A 20,821-nucleotide genomic window follows, 5' to 3' on the forward strand; every position below is an offset into this window, starting at 1 on the left:
AGGAATCTACTAAAAGTGAGCAAAATATTCCACAATTAACCCTGAGAACTCAAAAAAAATGTCAGTACATATTGTAAGAATCCTTTAATTCCTTCATCTGGTGTCAACAGAAGTTCGTGAACCATTTCAATGCATCCAATAGCCAACACATGTTTCGTCAATGGTGTATAAACCACTGACTTCATCAAGGGTGTCCACACAAGGTCCAGGCTCTTGTTCTGTCTAAACTCGATTACACTAATAGCCTCTACCACGGATCACCCTCAACTATGAGACTAACAGATTGAGAACCTGGCTGCCAGACTACTCTTACATATAAAGCCACAGGCCCACATCTCCCCTGCTTTGAAAGCCCTATATAGGTTACTGGTTGCCAGAAGAGCTACATTCTAGCTGCTTTTTATCACCTATAAAGCGATGCATGGAACAGGACCCCTCTTGATCAGGAATAAAATCACAAAATACAAAGGAACCTTCACTTTAGATTGGAACCTCGCCTCAAAATCCCACCATACAAGAAAAAAACAGATGGAACATCCTTTGTTCAAGCAAAACTATGGAACTCTTTAACCCCCCCTCCCCAACGCAAGATCAACAGATAACTACCTTCTCTTCAGAAGACTACTCATGGGTTGGCTATTCCCCACATAACCACCCTACTCAAATATATAGCATATCCCTCTGTATACAAGCACTTTAGATTATAGATACGTACCTACATGTAGATTGCTTTGTATAAACATGTATAATTATGTTTTTAAATATATGTTAGTTCTGCTTAACAAATGCACATATTACAGTTAGATTATTCAGTTTAACATGTACATAGGTGACTGCAAAAGTAAGTAAATCTTTTATCATATCAATTGCTTCACTATTGAATTACAAAAATCTTAAAAACAAACAAGTTAACTTACAGTACAACACTGGAAAGTATTTAATACAACTTAAATCTACATACATTACCTTCTTTATACATATAAAGATACACAAGTACATGGGAGGTATATATTTATAACTATGCTTCAAATTCAGCATCACCAATGCACTACCCTTACACTATACCTCTTGCAATAGATTCTCTACCTCCACTCAGACGCACCTCAAACCTCATTCTACTACTCTCTCCAATACACTACCCTATTTCTCACTGTATACCTCTTTCAATATATCCTCTACTCCCATTCACTCACTCTAAACCCCATTCACTACTATGATCCCCAAAAGGACCCTTTGTAGACTATTTTCTCCTTGCATTCTCATACCCCCAACTATTCGGTTCTCCCAAACAAGCATTTCTAAACCCTTCCCCCACCTCCCCCTTCCCTTGTTCACCAACTGTGCAGCTGCGGTCAGCAATGTCTAGCACACATTGCAGAGGCAGTTTCGCTATTACAAAGTTTAGGATTCACAACCAATGCAAAAAGTTTCATCTAGATAGTAACTACAACCATTCTGGGAGCCATATTAAACGCCGTAACATGTAAGGCCTTAACCAAAAAAAGAGGGGATTGCACTTCAAAGGCCGCTTCCCTTTTGTGACGCCTTGTCCTTTGGCTGGGAGGACCAGGATCAAGTTGATGGGGCTGATAGTGCAGCACGCAAGACCAGGATACACCAGTTGCAGGAGGGTCTAGCACAGCAATGGTCGCAAGCAGTATTACTGGGAAGATTTAGGGTTGGTGAAGCTGAGAATTCAGTACTGCCTCAAATGGTGGGACACCTAAAATTTGACATTGGGTGGGGTATTTCTGAACCCTCAACCACAGGTGACCATTAACATGGGTGCCTCACTCCTGGAGTGGGAAGCACACCTCTGCTACAAAACTATAGAGCACCGGGGTGGAGGAACACTGACCTGGAAATGGCAGTTCAGTTGGCACTCAGTTTACACATTTTTTTCGGGGCAAGACATCTAGTGAATATAAACAGTTTGGTCACTACCTTCATAAACTGGAATGGCTGGACAGAACTGGCTCACTCGCCCCACCGGATAGTCTTAGCTTTAACAATCTGGCATTGTGCTGCTTACAGTTCCATTCAGATGCTAGCAGAGCACCTACCCGGGGTGGACAAGATTATACAGACTTGATAAACAGGACTTGAAGTACACGTGGGAAATTAGTCTCCGAGTAACGCAGAGGAATTTTACAACATAACAGAACTTTCAGTCTTACTTTCCCCAACTGCCGAAAATGCAAAATGCCCAGGTGTCTGCTCTAGGTACCCACATACTCAGGCCACTGACCATGCACCATGGATGAATTGGTCCGGGAAATTTGCTTTTCCTCCACTACCTCTAATCCTACTTGTAGTGAGGCAAAAGTTTCCTAATCGCCCCCATTTGAAGGATGCAGCCATATTACTCACGGTCTAGAAATATTCTATTAGCAGGAAAAGCTACACATCCGACCACACCTGACTCGGCACCAAGGTCAACTGGGCAGCCCAACCTCAGAGAGATGACATCGGGCTACCCAACCACAGGGAAATGACTTCGTGATTTGGCAACCGAGGTTAAGGGTTTAGCTAATTGAAACTTCCACGAGTGTATGCAAATCCTGTGTGAGGCACCCAAGTCCACCACATGGGTTTGTTGTTCTTCAAAACAGGCAAGTTTTGTTCAGGGTTGAATAAGAAAAACCAGTTACAACCCCACCTTCCTTACAGCAACACAATTGCAGCATTTTTAAGAGGCCACAATAGCTTACACTTCCACCCATTTACAACTAGCCGCAGAAGCAACTAGCATGCAAAATTGAGAACACTGCCATTAAAAACGTTATGGAGGATCTTAAAAGCGCCATTCCTTCTAGAACTTCACTGTCCCCACTTGGGATCCAAGTGTGATACTTGAGACTTGCTGGACTTTTGCTGCTTAACTTGTGCCCTTCTATTTCTCTCACCAGAAATACAATTCCTTGTTGCAAAAACCCCACTAAGGAAAGTTAATGAATTGCAGGGTGGAAAACAAAAGAAGAACTCTTCACTTAAGTTTAGGATAGTGGTATTCTTAAAAACAAACCCTAGCTTCCTACCAAAGGCGGTTTTCCATTCCACGAAAAGCAGCCCACCGAGTTGCTCATTCTTTCCTCTACCTCAAACAGTGGCTGAAAGGTCTTTTACACATTAAATGTTAAGACAGCACAACATAGACGGGCCATCATCTGCAATACAAATCAGCTATTTGTTGCATCTGAAACCACACAAGGAAACCCCATTCACAAGGCTGGAAATGCACAAAATCTAGTTAGGTGAATACAAACATAACATGATAAAGCTAACCACACTAGAAAGAGGCAACTATGGCTTTTTTACGAAATGCATAGCATGAATTTGTAAAGCTGCTACATGGGCGACAACACATCCTTCACTAAACATTACTATGTGAATACACAAAGCAGGCAGAAAGGTTTGGTTGATCAAACTATCCGTAAAACCTTACTACATAGCAACTGCTCAGTGGGACAATACTACATCTTTAAGGTCTAAGCAGAGCAGGTTACCTACAACAGCACACTATAAACTCAAAATGTTACGTACCCTGTGACCATCCGTTTCTAACTTGCTAGGGCTGCTCAAAGCGTAGGCTACCCACGATGTATGATGGAAACTGCACAAGCCATTCCCCTAGACAATGGGAAGCTACAGATGAGTGGAATTGGCAATTGCTTGGACTGTCAGACGGTCCTACGGTTTGTGAATGAATAAGCTTCAGCTGACGGTCTGCTATAGGATATGTCCAGGCATGTTAGCTCAAATGCCTCCGAGGCATTAGAAAAGGCCTTTAGAGTCAGACCTAGATTCACGTGGTTAAATGACGTTTAACTAAAGGAGGTTTAAAGATTAGATGCAAATCACAACAGGAAGGTGGCGCTGAAGTAGCGAAAAGTCAGATTTTTTCCCTTGGTGTTTAAAGGGAGTGGAGCCTGGATATTGACATTTTGAATAGGCCATTGCCCTACAGTGAATTATTTGGCCTCTAACGCACCCATCAATTAATCACCAAGGTAGGTGTTTCAGTCTCAGAATCATTATATGCTCTATTAAGACATTACTCTGAGCGACAATCTGGTTTGCTTGCAAACCAATTAGAACCTCTGGTTGTCCTGGTTAAGTTGATTAGAACATCAAAATAAAATAGACGGAGTTTTGAATCTTTTCAAACACTCACTCCACGTCACAGATCTGATTTGTTGCCCTGAGTGGGAAGGGCATGCCCAAACGCGGGTCCTGTGCTCATTGTGCACCTGCATTTAGGTTAGCCTGCATGATGTGGGGGTGATACCCCGACACAGTTTACGGTTCAGGGAAGACCTGGCCTAGCACTTCGGGACTGACATTTCCCCATGAGAAGCAGGGTCAAGACTGGTCTGCCCATGTCCCAAACTGGAGAGGCGTGGTGAGCAAAAAACAATGGATTAAACCGAGATCTCCGAATGGTGGTGAATGTTTGCATTGTTAGGCATTCCAGCCGAAATCTATTACAAACCTACAGAAGTAGGTACATTCATTACAACCAGACTACATGCAAATGCCTATATTTTCATTTACAACAGGTTGTAAACAAGGTCTGGACGTTTTTATTTAGTATTCCATATAACAGGTGTGACAGAGTGGGTTGCACAATGCCAAGTTGTGAGCGAGGGGAAGTGTAATGCAAGACTTCAGTGTGACAATCGAGGCCAGATAATACACCAATTTAAAAGTCCCAATAATGAATAAAATAGAAACACGGGCTGAAATAGAGAATCCTAATATAAAATATGAGGACATACCAGGGAGAATGCGAGCAAGAAGTTATCGCATGGTCAGAGGATGCAAGGTGGGGGCAGAAACAAGTGATATGTAAACAGGCAAGATGATCTATGTGGCGATGGGCTGGTTATAGACAACTAGGAGCGAGAAAGAAATCCAGAATATCCATGGATGTCACCATATCCCGTGGCTACAAGATCTCACCTTAAGGCCTTTCTCCAAAATTTCCTCAGCCTTGGCCCCGCGCACTGTGCAGTGCACAGCAATCTTTTCATTTCTACGGATGCCGAAGGATCGCACTGTGTAACGCGCTGAAGAAAAAAAAAACATGATTAGAATGGAACAAGTGCACCAGCCATGAGAAGCTGACAGTTAACAGAAACGAGTCAGAAGCCACACAAGACCTCTCCTTCACACATCATGGCAAGTATAGCGCACCCTTAAATTCCTCACTTTCACAATTGCCTCCCGTTTTCTTATAAAAACCCAAACCACCTTTCCCAGCACACACCATACTTTCCTCTGAGGGCCTCTACTAACCTTTGGAGAACACTGGTGTCTGGCCGGTGAGTTGTTCGAGCACCTTGGCTGCACGGGTCAGTCTGTCACCGCTTTCACCTACACAGATGTTGAGGCAGAGTTTGCGAATACGCAGTTCCCTCATGGGGTTCTCCTTTTCACCTTTATCCTGTAGGCACAAAAACAATTAGCATCAATTCACACGTTGAAGTCCAAACATACTCCTCACAAGAAAACATTTCAACGTCATTTATTCCCCTCCCCTACAAGAGATAACAGTTCACACCTACCACTATAATCTGCAAGAACTCAAACCAAGGATTCTTCAAATTACACGTTTCGCAAGCATATAAAAGACTGGTTCGGTCATTTTCACAAATGTCTATCTAATCATGTGACCTAACCTCAAGCCACCTGCCAACCCTAGAAGCAGACCTCCATCTCCAGATGTTATGAACCCTAAACACCAAAGTAAAGATACATTTAACTCAAATCCTTAAAATTATCAAACCATGACCACTCTAATCACTAAACTCGCCTAATTTAGGTCTGCAAGACCTTTATATGCTTTCATTCCACCTACCAAATGCCTCCAAACTGCATATCCGGATAGCTCTGCCCAATAATCAGTCTCGCCCCAGACACTACTTCCCCAACTTACCAGTGATAGGCCAACTGCAAGCTCATCTAAAAAGAAACATCTTGCACAAACTTACCTCCGGAGAGCTAAAAGCAAAGCTCTAACCCAACACTACCTGTGAACATACAGAAGTCTGAACCCACCGGGCCAGGCATATTATCTTCTTCAGAACTATTTCATATACCCTCCTGCTACCTTCTTCCGTCTCCTGCCACCTGCATTGGCTAACAAATCCCACACACATGACGCTAAGGCGCTAGCAAATGGTCTCCGCGCTTTGAGGCGAATACGAAATTAACAGTTTAAGAATAAACGTAACTTCCCTCCCCCAACTTTCGATCTTCTAAAAAACTCGAGACATTAGCAAACTGACTACATGCCACGCTTTTTCTTGGGAAGCATCCAGAGAAAAAGCAACACAAATCGCATTTTATAGCTAGGATCAGTACAGTGACACTTCGCCCTCTGTTTGAATGCTATAAGAGGTTGGATCAGCACACGCATCAAAAAGCGTCGAACTTTAACCTTTTATTAAATAATGCGGGGTTCGTAGGAGCAAAAAATAGCGGCTTCTTGGAAACACGACTCGATACCCTTGAATTACATACAGAAGGGTTCGCTGCTCTCCAACAGGGGTAGAAAAGAAGCGTACCAAACGTCTACTCAAAAGAGAGGAGGCACGTCGCAATGCTGGCTTTCATGCAATAACCAGACCCACAGAATCTATGGGAACCCAACAGTCAGTTTCTATACGTGGGTCGGAATGAGACGGGGAATACATGGACAGGGTAAAACCTTCATCATATAACCTGTATCAGAAAGATACAGGGTCAGGAAAACCACTCAAATTTGCCTATGAGCAGAGGAGGCGTACAGCCTACAGGATGGACATGGATTAAGTAGCGCAACGACTCCTTCCGTCCCACAACACCATGTACTCACCGCCATGATGGGAGACTGGAAGAGATCGCGAGATTTCCGGCTAAGCCTTTTATATGGCACGAGACCTTAGCTTCAAAATAATGTACGTCACGTTGAAATGCGGAAATGAGAGGAGTAGAGAAGCAAATGTAGCCGTACAGGTTCGACTTCCAACCGGGTGCTCAAAAGAAACAGAGAGCGGACAAAAGAAGCAATTTGAAAGACATAGAAAAAGGACACTAGTCACTTGCGCTTTTTTGCCCAAACCTGGCGGCCATCTTCGCGCAGTTTAGTGTTTTTCTGAGACCGTCTCTGAAGGCGAACCCACCACCCCAACCCAAATACCTTGAAATACATTGTTTTGTCTCTGATACGAGTATGAGCTTCGGCATAAAGAATAACAATATTAATACATGATCGAACGCTTATCGCAACCTTTATAGTGGCAGATTAATAAAATTACTTACCATGTTCATTTAAAATTCCTTTTCAGGATTGGAGGATCATATTATGCTTCTATTTTCTGCAAAATAAACAGCAGCCAATGAAAACAGTATATTTCAAACTACATTACTAGAACACTGTCCCAAATCAAGGGCACCAAACACATATTCTATTTTTTTGCCCTGAGCAGCACCCTCGCTTTCTCCCATTCAAAATTACTACTTTTCAACCCTTCCTAAAAATACTTGAGGACTTTGTAACTTTTCCGAAATATTCCAGTACTGGAGTTAAAATAGTAAATAAGTCCCCTAGAATATTTTGGGGAAAGTTGCCCTTTCACCAAATATTCTAAAACTGGAGTTTATAGTAAATTTGAGTCTACAGTGTCTGCCACGTGCACTGCTGCCCTGAGGCTCAGATTATGCTGAAATTTCTTTACTGTTTACTCACAGGAGACAATTAAAACATGAACTACAATACCCAGTAGGCTTGTATAACAAACTACCAAAAAATGTGATACAAAATGTCCAATTACAGTCCTTATAACCATATAAATGATCCTGTCACAGTCTCTGTTCCTCTTTCTTCGCTGCTCACAGCAGCTGAGATTAGTACCTTGATTCTATGTCAGGACCGGAGGCTCCGATTATGCTTCTCTTTTCTTTACTCAGAAAACTCAGCAGCCAATCAGATTACAGTAGCAGAAAAAACAACTACAATACCCATGAATACAGTGGGTATCACCTGACAACCATAGAGAGTCCCTCTATAAAAGGTCCATAAGAGAATACCACATCCTCTTTCTTTGCTGCTACGCAGCCAGTTAAGTGCTTTCACATTATTATTGCATTGTTCATGTTCTTAATGCACTGTATTACTACGTATTGCTGCCTGTGATATTCATTGCTGTTACCTCGCTTTCCCTCCGTTTGCCGCGTAGCGCTGCTATTCACTTGGCTCCCGTTTTTCATTGCTTTGCCTTGCCAGTTTCTCCTTTCTGTTTGGGAGCGTGTGTCACCTCCCTGCCTCGGGCGCTTCGCGCCCGCGCGCTTTCTTTTATTTGTGGAGCGGGAGACCGGGGGTAGAGGACAGCGCGTCTGTGTATCACGCTGTCCTCTTTTCATTGCAGACTAGGCAGCCGATACCGCGCATGCGCGGCGGCCATTTTGTTTGACACTGCAGATTTTGCCGTTTTCCTTCAAATTGGAGCGCGGGAGCAGCGCTTTTGATGCTCATTTTGCCCACAGCCTAGTTTTTGCCCCCACTGACGCCCAAACTACCATTTCAGGCTTTGGGCTGTATAATTGTTGCATAGGCTCTGCCTAGAGTGGTTCTTTTTGGCAAGCCCTCCCTCCCCATTTAAGTTACTTTTCTACACAGTTCCTTCGTATCTGTGTGTATTGGCTTGCCTGGGGTTGTTTCCACTCCCCCTTATTTTGCCTTTAGGCATTACATTTAAGTACTGTTTTTACTACCTCCTGTGGGCATTATTTCACTTCTGTGTTCCTATGGCTGAATATATTGAGGAGGAGGAATGCTAGTATGACGAAGGGGCCTCTGGGTCCATGGAACAGGAGTTGGCCGAGGCACTTGATGTGGGTGTCCAACAGTCGGTTAATAAAGCGCTGGTTTGCGCTATTCAGCCTTTGAAGCGCCATTTATGTTCTTATGCTGTCCAACAGGGCTGGTTGCCGGGTCCTTCTGCTAAGGCTTCGAACCCTCAGAAATCTGATTTTGCTAAATTGGCCAAGGCTCTCTCCAATGACCATTCTTAAGTTCATTCCTCCAAACCTGCGGCGAGCTCTCCTTCTCGCCAGGCGGATGATGGGGAAACGTCTTCTGGTCCGTCATCTGACCCTAACGATTCACCCCCTCCTGCAAAAAAGGCTCGTAAGGAGCATTTTGTTGATGCACCCTCGCATCCTCAACTTCTGACTTTTGAACCTAAGGACATTGTACATCCTAATTCTTCTGCTTGGCTCCCGTCCACAGAGGTTGCAGAATATGTCCAGGCTCATATTCGCCAACCTTTTGATATAGATGCACGGACGCGTCTGCGTTCGGAATGTCCGCGTCCTGATCTAGCCGATAAATTGGCTGACACACTGGAAGTAGATCCGTCCATGATGACGTATTTGAAAAAGTATGCTAAGGACACCAAAAAGGGTATTGATAGAGCTTGGCGTTCTTGCCAAGACAAGTTATTAGACTTGCTGGGTCCCCTTACAAAAATTTTGGATTAGGGATTTCGGGCTAAGGAATCCTCTTCTGCTATTGCCACTGATGAACTTATTGAGTGGGCTCAGAGAGCCGTTTGTATTTTGGGCAACGCCAATTGTGCCATGTCTTGTGAACGTAGGCTTTCAATTCTTTTAAAATTGGATCCGAAATTAGCGGAATTGTCCTCTTCTGAATCTGGCCCATTGGCTCAGGGTTTATTATTTGGGCAACCTTTTCTGAAAGTGTTGACCAAGTTTGTTGCCACTTTCAGCGGTCTGGACAAGGCTCAGTCGTCCCTTCGACGAGCTTTCCGTCCGGTTTTTGGTCGGGCCGGACGATATAGAGGACGATCGTTCGGCCGCGGAAATAGTCAGGGTTCCCAGCGTGGACTTCAGTCCCACCGTGGAGGGTATCAAGACTCCGGATATAATAATACCTCCAATTTCTACCCCAGTCGCAGAGCCCGCAACAGGTTCCGGAAAGGACGTTGCGATACAAATCAAGGGGGACATCACGATTCCTCCACTTCAGGTGCGTTTACTAACCCCTTCGGAGGTTGTGTTGGGGGCAGGATTCCATTTTTTCTCCCCAATTGGCGACACATCTCGAACGATGCTTGGGTGTTAGAAACCGTGATGGGTTACAAGATAGAATTCTTCAGTTTTCCCACCCAGTCTCATCCTCCATCCCCTCTGGTTTTTTCCCTTCAAGATCAAACAGTTATTTCTGCAGAAATAGATTCTCTTCTGCACAAAGGAGCCATTGTTCGAACCTCCCCTCATCCTCACGGTTTCTCCAGCAATATCTTTCTGGTCCAAAAGAAAGGGGGCGGATCCAGACTGGTTCTGAATCTCAAAGACTTCAATGGCTGGGTCGTTTATCGTCACTTCAAGATGGAGGGCATCCATCTTCTTCGAGATCTTCAGGAAGTGGACTGGATGGTCCGTCTGGACCTGAAGGATGTGTATTTGTTATTTCCCATTTTTGGTCCTCATCGTCGGTTTCTCCAGTTACAATGGCAGGGGGCCTGGTTCGAGTACAAGGTTCTCCCTTTCGGCCTATCGTCAGCGCCTTGGTGCTTCCCGAAACTTCTGAGGCCTGTCGTGGAGTCTCTCAGAGCACGGGGTGTTCGTCTGATCATTTACTTGGACGACATTCTTATCATGGCTCGTTGTCCTCGTCTTCTCCTGACTCATTTGGAATGGTCAATACATCTTTTACAATCGCTCGGCTTTCTAGTGAATCCACAGAAGTCAGTGTTCGTCCCGTCTCAATCAATAGAATTTCTGGGATATCTGGTCAATTCTCTCAATTGTCAGCTCCTTTTACCCTCTCAGAAGATCAGATCCATCAAGAGGGAATTGAGATTGATTTTACGCAAACAGATTGTGTCATTGAGATCTGTAGCCCGGATAGTTGGCCTTCTAGCTTCATCGATTCAGGCAATATTCCCGGGTCCTCTCCATTACCGCGCACTTCAGCGGCTCAAAATCCGCCATCTCCAGAAAGGTCTCAAATATTCAGATCAGATTCCTCTTTCGGAGGAGGCGAGGTGGGAGATGTTGTGGTGGTTGGAACACATGGAGTCTTGGAATGGTCGAGCCCTATTCGGGGCGACTCCGGAAGTGGTGATAGAGTCAGATGCCAGTCGGTGGGGGTGGGGAGCCCGTTGCGGTTCTCTAACCACGGGGGGCCGGTGATCCCAGGACGAATTATCTCTCCATATCAATTGTCTGGAACTTCTGGCAGGATCTTTTGCGATTCGTTGTATTCCACCCCGCATGACGAATTGTTGCATTCTTCTCTGCATAGGCAATGTGTCAGCGGTTCGATATGTCAACAAATTAGGGGGCACGAGGTCCAAGATCCTGGCAGAGATTGCCAAGGATTTCTGGCACTTTTGCCTTGAGAGACAAATCTCAGTGATTGCGGAATATCTTCCGGGGTGCAACAATCTGATTGCCGATTGGAACTCTCGTCATCTCCGAGACTTCAGCGATTGAAGACTTCATCCTCGTGTCTTCAGGACTCTCACTCGGGTTTGGGGTCCGTGTCAGATAGATCTTTTTGCCTCTCGTCTCAACAGGCAACTTCCTCTGTTTTTCAGCTGGCGCCCGGATCCGGAAGCTCTGGCCACGGATGCAGGACTGGCCGTCTCATCTGTGTTATGCCTTTCCCCCGTTCATGATGCTCCCCAGAGTCTTGGTTCGCACAAAACGTTATCAGTCGGAATTGATTCTGATCACTCCTCTTTGGAGGGCTCAGGCTTGGTTCCCGGTTCTTCTGGAGATGATTTGTGCAGTGCCACTCCTTCTTCCCCAACGCTGGAATCTGTTGCTGGACCCTCTAGGCAACCCGCATCCTCTGATCGAATCAGGTCAACTTCTTCTTGTGGCCTGGCGGGTTTCGGGGATTGCTGGAAAATCCCAGGCCTTTCGCGAGACGCCTCCAAGTTTATCAGCGAGGCTTGGTCTCCCAACACACACAAACGTTATTCCGCAGCCTGGAAACAATGGTGTTGTTGGTACGATCAACGGGAGGTGGATCCCGCTTCAGCAGATATCTCTTTAATTGTGCATTTCCTTGCATCTATCGCTTCTTCCGGTCTTGCTTATAGAACGGTTAATAATTTTCGTTCTGCAATTTCGGCTGGCCATTTTATGATCAATGACAAACCTGCAGGTGAGCATCCCTTGGTTTGCAAATTACTCAGGGGTATTAGGTTGGTGAAACCTCCTTGCCCTAAATATGTTGCTTTGTGGGATGTTTCGCTGGTTTTACGATTCTTAGAAACCTGGCCATCCAATTGTAATCTGTCCCACAAACAGCTTTCAGCCAAATTAGCTATGTTGTTATGTTTGGTTTCATGTTAACGCGTTTCAGATATCCGTGCTCTGGATCTGGCAGGTCGTAGATTTTCACCTGAAGGTGTTACTTTTGCCATCTCCAGATGCACTAAGTGCAATACTACTTCTATTACTTACCCGAGTTTTCCTAACAATCCTAAACTTTGTGTAGTTCAATGTATTAAGGATTATGAGGTAAGTACTGCTCAATTTCGACAGGATACACAGGGTCAGTTGTTGATTGCTTTACAAAAACCTTTTTGCCCGGTCACCCCTGCTACCCTGGCACGATGGGTGAGATGACTCATGAGTGAGGCTGGAATTGATGTTAGAAAATTTGGTGCACACTCGGCTTGTGGAGCTATGGCCTCCAAAGCTTTATCTTTGGGAGTTGGTTTAATGGATATTATGAAAGCCACTGATTGGTCAACTGATTCTATGTTTAAAACTTTTTATTACAAACCAATTGTGGATATTGCTTCTGTAGTGGTGGCACAGCTTTGAACAAGCATAATCGGAGCCTCCGGTCCTGACATAGAATTCAAAATTTGCAAACATACGTGACAAGAATTTTCAATTCTATTAAGGACACGGAGGCGAGGATTATCCCACCCAGTACTGTTTCATATGGTTGTTTATATCATCTGCTTTTACTGCATATGTATATTTGTATTTTGGATATATTCCTTCTTTTCCCTCCCCTTTACTGTAATGTTTTTTCTACCATGAGGGAATGGTGTATTACGACTCTATCTTTCCTTTCAGGTTCGGATCCTAAGTAAGGCGTGTTACTCTGTCTCCATGGGGTGTCTAATTATTGTTGCAGGTTCCTGTTTTTTCTGCTGCTGTGTGCATCCAGCCTTCTGTTTCCATCCTGTTGATCTGCTGTTCAAGAATCGAGCTGCTTTCATTTCCAAGCTCTTTGCAAGTTGGACTGTTCTTCAAGCTACCTGTTCTGTTTACAAAGAAAGAGGATGTGGTATTCTCTTATGGACCTTTTATAGAGGGACTCTCTATGGTTGTCAGGTGATACCCACTGTATTCATGGGTATTGTAGTTGGTTTTTTTGCTACTGTAATCTGATTGGCTGCTGAGTTTTCTGAGTAAAGAAAAGAGAAGCATAATCCTCGCCTCCGTGTCCTTAATAGAATTGAAAATTCTTGTCATGTACGTTCGCAAATTTTGAATTTTGTTTTAACTTCTTTATGAATAATGTGTAACGCCCTGAACGTCTCAGGATTGTTTAACAGACACGACAATGAGGACGCAACCACTTGTGAAGGGTTAGTTCTTTTAATGAAGGCAAATAAAATACAAAGAACAAACAAAAGTTATAGTCACTGGAATCCTCCAGGCTAAGTACGTTACCAGCCCACAGCACGGATGGTCCTAACCGTCCTCTGCATATACGCCGATCCCGGCGTATGCCAACAGAGGGCAGAAATGAAATGGCCGACAATGCCAATCGGTAGGCTGTGAGGGGCACGAAGAGTGTTGGGGGAGAATCGAGGAGTCAGGGAAACACCCAGCCGGGGTCTCTACCTGAAGGGAGCAGCCGCTCAACCTCTTCCTCAGACTGCACCGGGACGCGGAGTCACCTCCTGGTGATGCGTCACCGATACCCCAATCACAAGCAAGAAGACTGAACCGAGAGCAGCCGCTCGATCGATCCTGTGGACTTCCGAGTCTGTAACGCGGCAAACACCTCCTGGTGTGCGTTACAGCTGGCAGTCCCTGTGTCTCTGGTCGGGCTGGGAGTTACGACTCCAACCAGCAAAAGCGCCACTGCGCTTGGACTCAGCCGAGTCAAAAAGCGAAGCTCAATGGTTGACCGGTAGAGCTTCCGGGTCCTTCACAGGTGACGATGGGGCAAGACACGGCCCAGGGAGTAACGACTCGACCTACCTCCGTTCTTGCCTTACTGGAGCACCACTCCTGAACACTGCTCTTCACGAAGCAGGTACGTCGGTGTAAACACAATATCCGACAGCCTTGTACCTCCCGGTTCCTCCCTTTATAGGGCGTGTTTTCCTTGAGTTATGTAACAGCTCTCCTGTTTACATAAGGGCGTGTTTCCCTTGAGTTATGTAACAGCTCTCCTGTTTACATAAGGGCGTGTTTCCCTTGAGTTATGTAACAGCTCTCCTGTTTACATAAGGGCGTGTTTCCCTTGAGTTATGTAACAGCTCTCCTGTTTACATAAGGGCGTGTTTCCCTTGTATGACAGGAATTCTTGACAGTACATCCTCCCTCTCAGCGGCTCCCCATGGGTCCAGCGCTGGCAGGAAAACGCCGATGGAACAAGGAGACCAAGCGCGGAGCATGAACCCCTTCAGCCGGTTCCCATGAATGCTCCTCCGGGCCATAGCCTTTCCACGCAACCAGGTACCACAGCTTCCCCCTGCGCCATTTGGACGCCCGTATGCCCGACACTTCATACTCCACCTCCGACTCCACGCATACCGGCCTAGGTGTCCCAGACGGCTTGGAGGGTGCTGGTTTGAGCAATGATACATGAAAGACAGGGTGTATCCGCAATGACTGGGGCAAGCACACCTTCACGTTCACGGGACCCATACACTTGGTAATTCGATAGGGGCCCATGTACTTGGGATGGAACACACTGTTCTTTCGAAACCTCATGTTTCTTGTGGATATCCAGACGTAGTCTCCAGTGCGGTACAGTGGCCCGGGCCTTCTCTTCCTATCTGCCGCAGCCTTGTATCTTCTCTTGGCCTCTATTAGGACAGCCCTTGAGCGCATCAACGTGTCTTTTATGTGTGCCACCCTGTCCGCTGTGGCGGGAATCCTGTCCTCTCTGAACGGATGTAGAAATGGCAAGAACCTGGGATGTTGGCCATAGTTCCTATAGAACGGAGATGACTGTGTGGAGCTGTGAGTGGCGTTGTTATAGGCTATCTCTGCAACCCATAGCAAGTCGACCCATTCTTCCCTGCCCTGGTCCACAAAACATCGCAGATACTGTTTGAGCGTTTGGTTCAGGCGCTCGGTTTGGCCGTCCGTTTGAGGGTGGTAGCTGGTGGACAGGGCGGTCTTAACATGCAGCGCAGTGCACCAAGTCTTCCAGAATTGCGCAGTAAACTGCGACCCCCGGTCCGACACGATCACCCCAGGTAATCCATGCAGTCGTACCACATTCTTTAGGAGTAGTGACGCCAATTCCCCGGCCGTAGGGACTCTCTTGCAGGGGATGAAGTGCCCCATTTTCGTCAAGTAATCCACCACCACCAGTATTGCCGTCATCCCCTGGTCTACCGGTAGGCCCACCACGAAGTCCAGTGATATGCTATCCCATGGTCTATCCGGGGTCGGAAGTGGATGTAAGAGCCCTTGGGTTCGGCCATGGTCGGCCTTCATGGTAGCACACGTAGGACACTCCTGTCCCCACCTCCTGACATCCACTCTCATGGTTGGCCACCAGAAATGCCGTCCCATGCTAGCCACCGTTTTTTCAAAGCCCAAATGACCTGCGCATGGAGAGTCATGGCACCAGATGAATGCTTGTTTCCTTAGCCTAGGCGTGGGTATCAATAGGCACCTGCCCTTCAGGGGTATCCCGTCCTTCAGCTGCCATTCTCTGTGACTGAGGAGCCACCTCCGCCATGCGAATGACCTGATCCCTCTCTTTATTCCCCTCAGGAAAGTATCCGGTTGGATAACCCCCAATACCATCCTCGGGGAAATGATGGAACGCTCGGTTGCAGGCAATGGTTCCTTAACTGCAGATTGACGGGACAGGGCGTCCGCCTTCCGGTTTTCCGTCCCCGGCCGATATGTGATGCGGAAGTTGAACCCCGCAAAGAAGATCATCCACCGCAGCTGCCTGGGAGAAAGGTGTCTAGTGGCCGTCATGAACTGTAGGTTCCGATGGTCCGTGTACACCGATACCACATGTCTTGCCCCCATCAACCAATGCCTCCATTCGGTGAAGGCGTCCTTGATTGCGAGAAGCTCCTTCTCCGCAATATGGTAGTTGCGTTCGGCGTCGTTGAGTTTGCGGGACATGTACGCAACGGGATGAAGCACCCCTGTGTCGTGGTTGCGTTGGGACAAGATAGCCCCCAGCGCCACATCCGACGCGTCCGCTTCCACCACGTAGGGGAGATCCGGATCGGGGTGAGCCAACACCGGCGCCTTACCAAAGGCGCTTTTCAGGGCCTCAAAGGCTTTGTTCGCTTCAGGGGACCAGACAAACTCCTTGGACTTCCTCAGTAGCTGTGTGATTGGGGCCACCACTCCTGAAAATCCATCTATAAACCGCCTGTAAAAGTTGGCGAAGCCAATGAAACTTTGGACGTCCTTCACGCTTTGGGGCACCGGCCATTCTTTCACCGCCTTGATCTTTCGTTCTGCCATCTCCTGTCCCTCTGGACTCAGCATCACTCCGAGGAATTCCACGGATGTGACGTGGAAGTCACACTTGCTGAGTTTACAAAACAGCATGTTTTCCCTCAGCTTTTGGAGCACAGTTTTGACGTGGTGTACGTGCTCCTCCACACTGGACGAATAGATGAGGATGTCGTCGATATATACGACCACGTAGATATCCAACTCCTCTCTGAATACCTCATTCAAAAAGTACTGAAAGGCTGCCGGGGCGTTGCACAGACCGAACGGCATGACGAGGTACTCAAAAAGGCCGAACCTGGTCTTAAAGGCGGTCTTCCACTCGTCTCCGTCCCTCATGCGCACCAGATGGTATGCCCCTTTCAAATCCAACTTGGTGTAGATACGAGCTTTCTTGACCTGTTCCAGAAGTACACTGATGAGAGGCAAGGGGTACCGATTTTTTATGGTTATCGCATTCAATGCCCTAAAGTCCACACAGGCTCTCAGCTCCCCATTAGCCTTCGGGATGAAGAAGAGTGGCGAGGCGGCCGGAGACTTGGACGGGCGGATGAATCCTAGCCTGAGGAGTTTATCCAGGTACCCCCGGAGATGCACGTTTTCAGGCTCCGTCAGGGCATACAGCCTGCCGCTGGGAACGCTGGCCCCTGGCACCAGGTCGATCTGGCAGTCAAACTGTCTATGTGGTGGTAGCACTTCCGCCTTCACCTCATCAAATACATCCTCAAAACTGTGATAAGCCTGGGGGAGAGCCACATCTTTTTCTGCCGCTGTAGCCACCGTCTGACTCCCGCTCTCATCTGCGTCAAGGGATTCCGTTCTTATTCCACAATGCAGGATGCAATACGGTGACGTAATTTCGATGCGATGTGTTGGCCAATCTACAAAGGGGTTGTGTTTCTGTAGCCACGGCAATCCCAATATGAAGCCATATTGGGGCGCTCGGATGATGTTAAAATCGATTTGTTCCAAATGGTTCCTCCCATATCTCATCGGAAGGACCCCCGTGTGCTGTCCGATGGGCCCCGTCACCAATCGCCTTCCGTCTACCGCATAGACGTCTTCGGGTACTGCTTTGGGAAGAAGCACTAGCCCTAGCCTGCATGCCTCGTTGTGGTCCATAAACATGCCAGTGGCCCCTGAATCCACCATGGCCACAACGGGTATCCACTGGTCATGCACTCCCACGTGCACCGTGATAAACAGGTGTCGTTGTCCCTTAGTGACCGAGTTGGAAAGTGAAGGGATGGATGAGTGACTCCGAGATGCCCCTTCTCTGGTCTTGGAGTCCTCTAGTTTTCCGCCGGTATGTCCACCACGGCTGTTACCGACCGGTTGGCCCGATAACGTGACGTCTTCGGTTTGGCAGGGCATTCACGTACGTAGTGGCCTTTTTTGCCACAATATAGGCACAATCCTTGTTTACGGCGTGACTCTTTTTCCGTGGCTGTGAGGCTCGCTCGTATTGCGCTGATGTCCATGGGTTCTCCCTTGGATGCGGTGGAAGTTTCAGGACTTCCCACCGTCACATAGGATGGAAGGGATTTTCCTTTTCTCCCATGATCCCCCTTTCTTTCACTTAGCCTATGTTCCAGCCGTAATACCAGGTTGATAAGGCCCTCACATGTCTTGGGTTGAGGGTCAATATGAGCCACGGCGTCCTTGAGCTCATCGCACAGCCCTTGATGGAAGAGCGCCGTCTGTTTAGCAACAGGCCACTTGGTTTCCGCAACCAGCCTTCGGAACGCGTTGAGATACTGCACCAGGTCGTTGGATCCCTGTCTCAACTCAAGCATTTCACGGTCCGCCGTGTACGAGTCAGCCCTTCTGTCGAATACCTTCAGGAATTCCTCGCGAAAAGCACCCCAATCACATAAGAGGGGGTCGTCCCTGCTCACCAGAGGTACGGCCCATTGTGCCGCGTTTCCAGCCAAATAGGATATAAGGAAAGCCACACGAGCCTGACTCGTGGGGAACGCCTTTGGTTTGCACGATAAATGTAGCGCCACTTGTGTGAGGAATACCTGCACTGTGTTAGGATCCCCACTGTACCTCTCTGGTGTTGCCAAGGGGATGGCTACCGGCATTTCCACTACTACCGCAGGGGTCTGGTTCGTGAGGGAGGTGCTGGGCGTGAGCGGGTCCAATTGGATAGCATCCAGTCTGGCTTTTACATCGGCTGTTTCTTGCCTAGAGGCAGCCACTTCAACTTGCATGGCCGCTAAAGCAGCCAGCACATCATCAAGTGTTGCCATGTCTGTTATCGACCGGGAGACAGTTAGTGTTATTAAGGTCGGATATTTTGTAACGCCCTGAACGTCTCAGGATTGTTTAACAGACACGACAATGAGGACGCAACCACTTGTGAAGGGTTAGTTCTTTTAATGAAGGCAAATAAAATACAAAGAACAAACAAAAGTTATAGTCACTGGAATCCTCCAGGCTAAGTACGTTACCAGCCCACAGCACGGATGGTCCTAACCGTCCTCTGCATATACGCCGATCCCGGCGTATGCCAACAGAGGGCAGAAATGAAATGGCCGACAATGCCAATCGGTAGGCTGTGAGGGGCACGAAGAGTGTTGGGGGAGAATCGAGGAGTCAGGGAAACACCCAGCCGGGGTCTCTACCTGAAGGGAGCAGCCGCTCAACCTCTTCCTCAGACTGCACCGGGACGCGGAGTCACCTCCTGGTGATGCGTCACCGATACCCCAATCACAAGCAAGAAGACTGAACCGAGAGCAGCCGCTCGATCGATCCTGTGGACTTCCGAGTCTGTAACGCGGCAAACACCTCCTGGTGTGCGTTACAGCTGGCAGTCCCTGTGTCTCTGGTCGGGCTGGGAGTTACGACTCCAACCAGCAAAAGCGCCACTGCGCTTGGACTCAGCCGAGTCAAAAAGCGAAGCTCAATGGTTGACCGGTAGAGCTTCCGGGTCCTTCACAGGTGACGATGGGGCAAGACACGGCCCAGGGAGTAACGACTCGACCTACCTCCGTTCTTGCCTTACTGGAGCACCACTCCTGAACACTGCTCTTCACGAAGCAGGTACGTCGGTGTAAACACAATATCCGACAGCCTTGTACCTCCCGGTTCCTCCCTTTATAGGGCGTGTTTTCCTTGAGTTATGTAACAGCTCTCCTGTTTACATAAGGGCGTGTTTCCCTTGAGTTATGTAACAGCTCTCCTGTTTACATAAGGGCGTGTTTCCCTTGAGTTATGTAACAGCTCTCCTGTTTACATAAGGGCGTGTTTCCCTTGAGTTATGTAACAGCTCTCCTGTTTACATAAGGGCGTGTTTCCCTTGTATGACAGGAATTCTTGACATAATGTTTTTAGTATGTCATTTTGTGTGCCTTGGGCTGACAGATCTTCTGTGCTTGTTTTTCACCATCTCTCACATTACGCCCTATCTCCTTGCGATCCGCCGACCCGCCAGAGGTCCACCCGAGTTAATTTCCTAACAGGAGCCCGCTCGATGGGAGGGAAGGTTATACTGTTTCCCTCCTGAGGCTCGGTCGCGGACTGTGACGGTGCACCGACTGCGCACACCTACTCAGAGGTTTCAGTCCTCTTTCTGTCACGGCAAAGCAGCATCTGAGAAACGAGGTGGCCTTTTAGTTTCCCTCACCACCTAGTTTAGGTTCACCCACCTCTTTCAGGGGTTATTTAGATAAGCAGTCTGCATGTGTTCAAACCTCCTGCAATATGGTTTACTTTTAAATTATATTCTTGTAATTTTGAAATTAGTCTCACTAGTCGTGAAGATGCTTTGGCAGTACCTCTGCCACATCCATCCATCATGTACAATAAAGGCTTGTGATAAGTCACAAGTTCAAATTCTCTGCCCTACAGATATCTTTTTAGTTTCTTGACATCCCATACACAAGCTAGGGTTTTTTTCTCTCGATAGTGCTGTAAAAGTTATCAGCACTTTTCAGTGTTCGTGAAATGAATGCCACAATTTGTTCCTTACCCGAAAAAACCTGACTGAACACAGCTCCTATCCCTATTACACTAGAATCCACAGTTACTATATTTTTGCTATTGGCATTGAAGAGCAGGTGCATTTAATATAACATTCTTAGTTTTATTAAATGCAGTT

General features: G+C 47.1%; 1 protein-coding gene across 5 annotated transcripts in view; it reads right to left on the minus strand.

Annotated features, from left to right (window-relative positions):
- The window catches only part of RPL11 (ribosomal protein L11), a 42,694-nt gene that overhangs the window by 5,968 nt on the left and 15,905 nt on the right, over nucleotides 1-20,821 (minus strand). For 2 of the 5 annotated variants that reach the window (XM_085648323.1, XM_085648322.1), the window contains 3 exons: nucleotides 7,306-7,361; nucleotides 5,299-5,446; nucleotides 4,963-5,069 (listed from right to left, as the gene is read on the minus strand). In XM_085648323.1, the coding sequence (XP_085504449.1) occupies nucleotides 4,963-5,069; nucleotides 5,299-5,446; nucleotides 7,306-7,314 (264 nt within the window). In that variant the 5' untranslated portion in view covers nucleotides 7,315-7,361. Of the gene's footprint in view, nucleotides 1-4,962; nucleotides 5,070-5,298; nucleotides 5,447-6,859; nucleotides 7,018-7,305; nucleotides 7,362-7,817; nucleotides 7,922-20,821 lie in introns of those variants that run through there. The other 3 variants (XM_085648321.1, XM_085648320.1, XM_085648324.1) reach the window with 3 other exon arrangements.

Source organism: Triturus cristatus, chromosome 3_2 (assembly GCF_964204655.1).
Source record: "Triturus cristatus chromosome 3_2, aTriCri1.1, whole genome shotgun sequence".
NCBI classification, from domain to species: domain Eukaryota; kingdom Metazoa; phylum Chordata; class Amphibia; order Caudata; family Salamandridae; genus Triturus; species Triturus cristatus.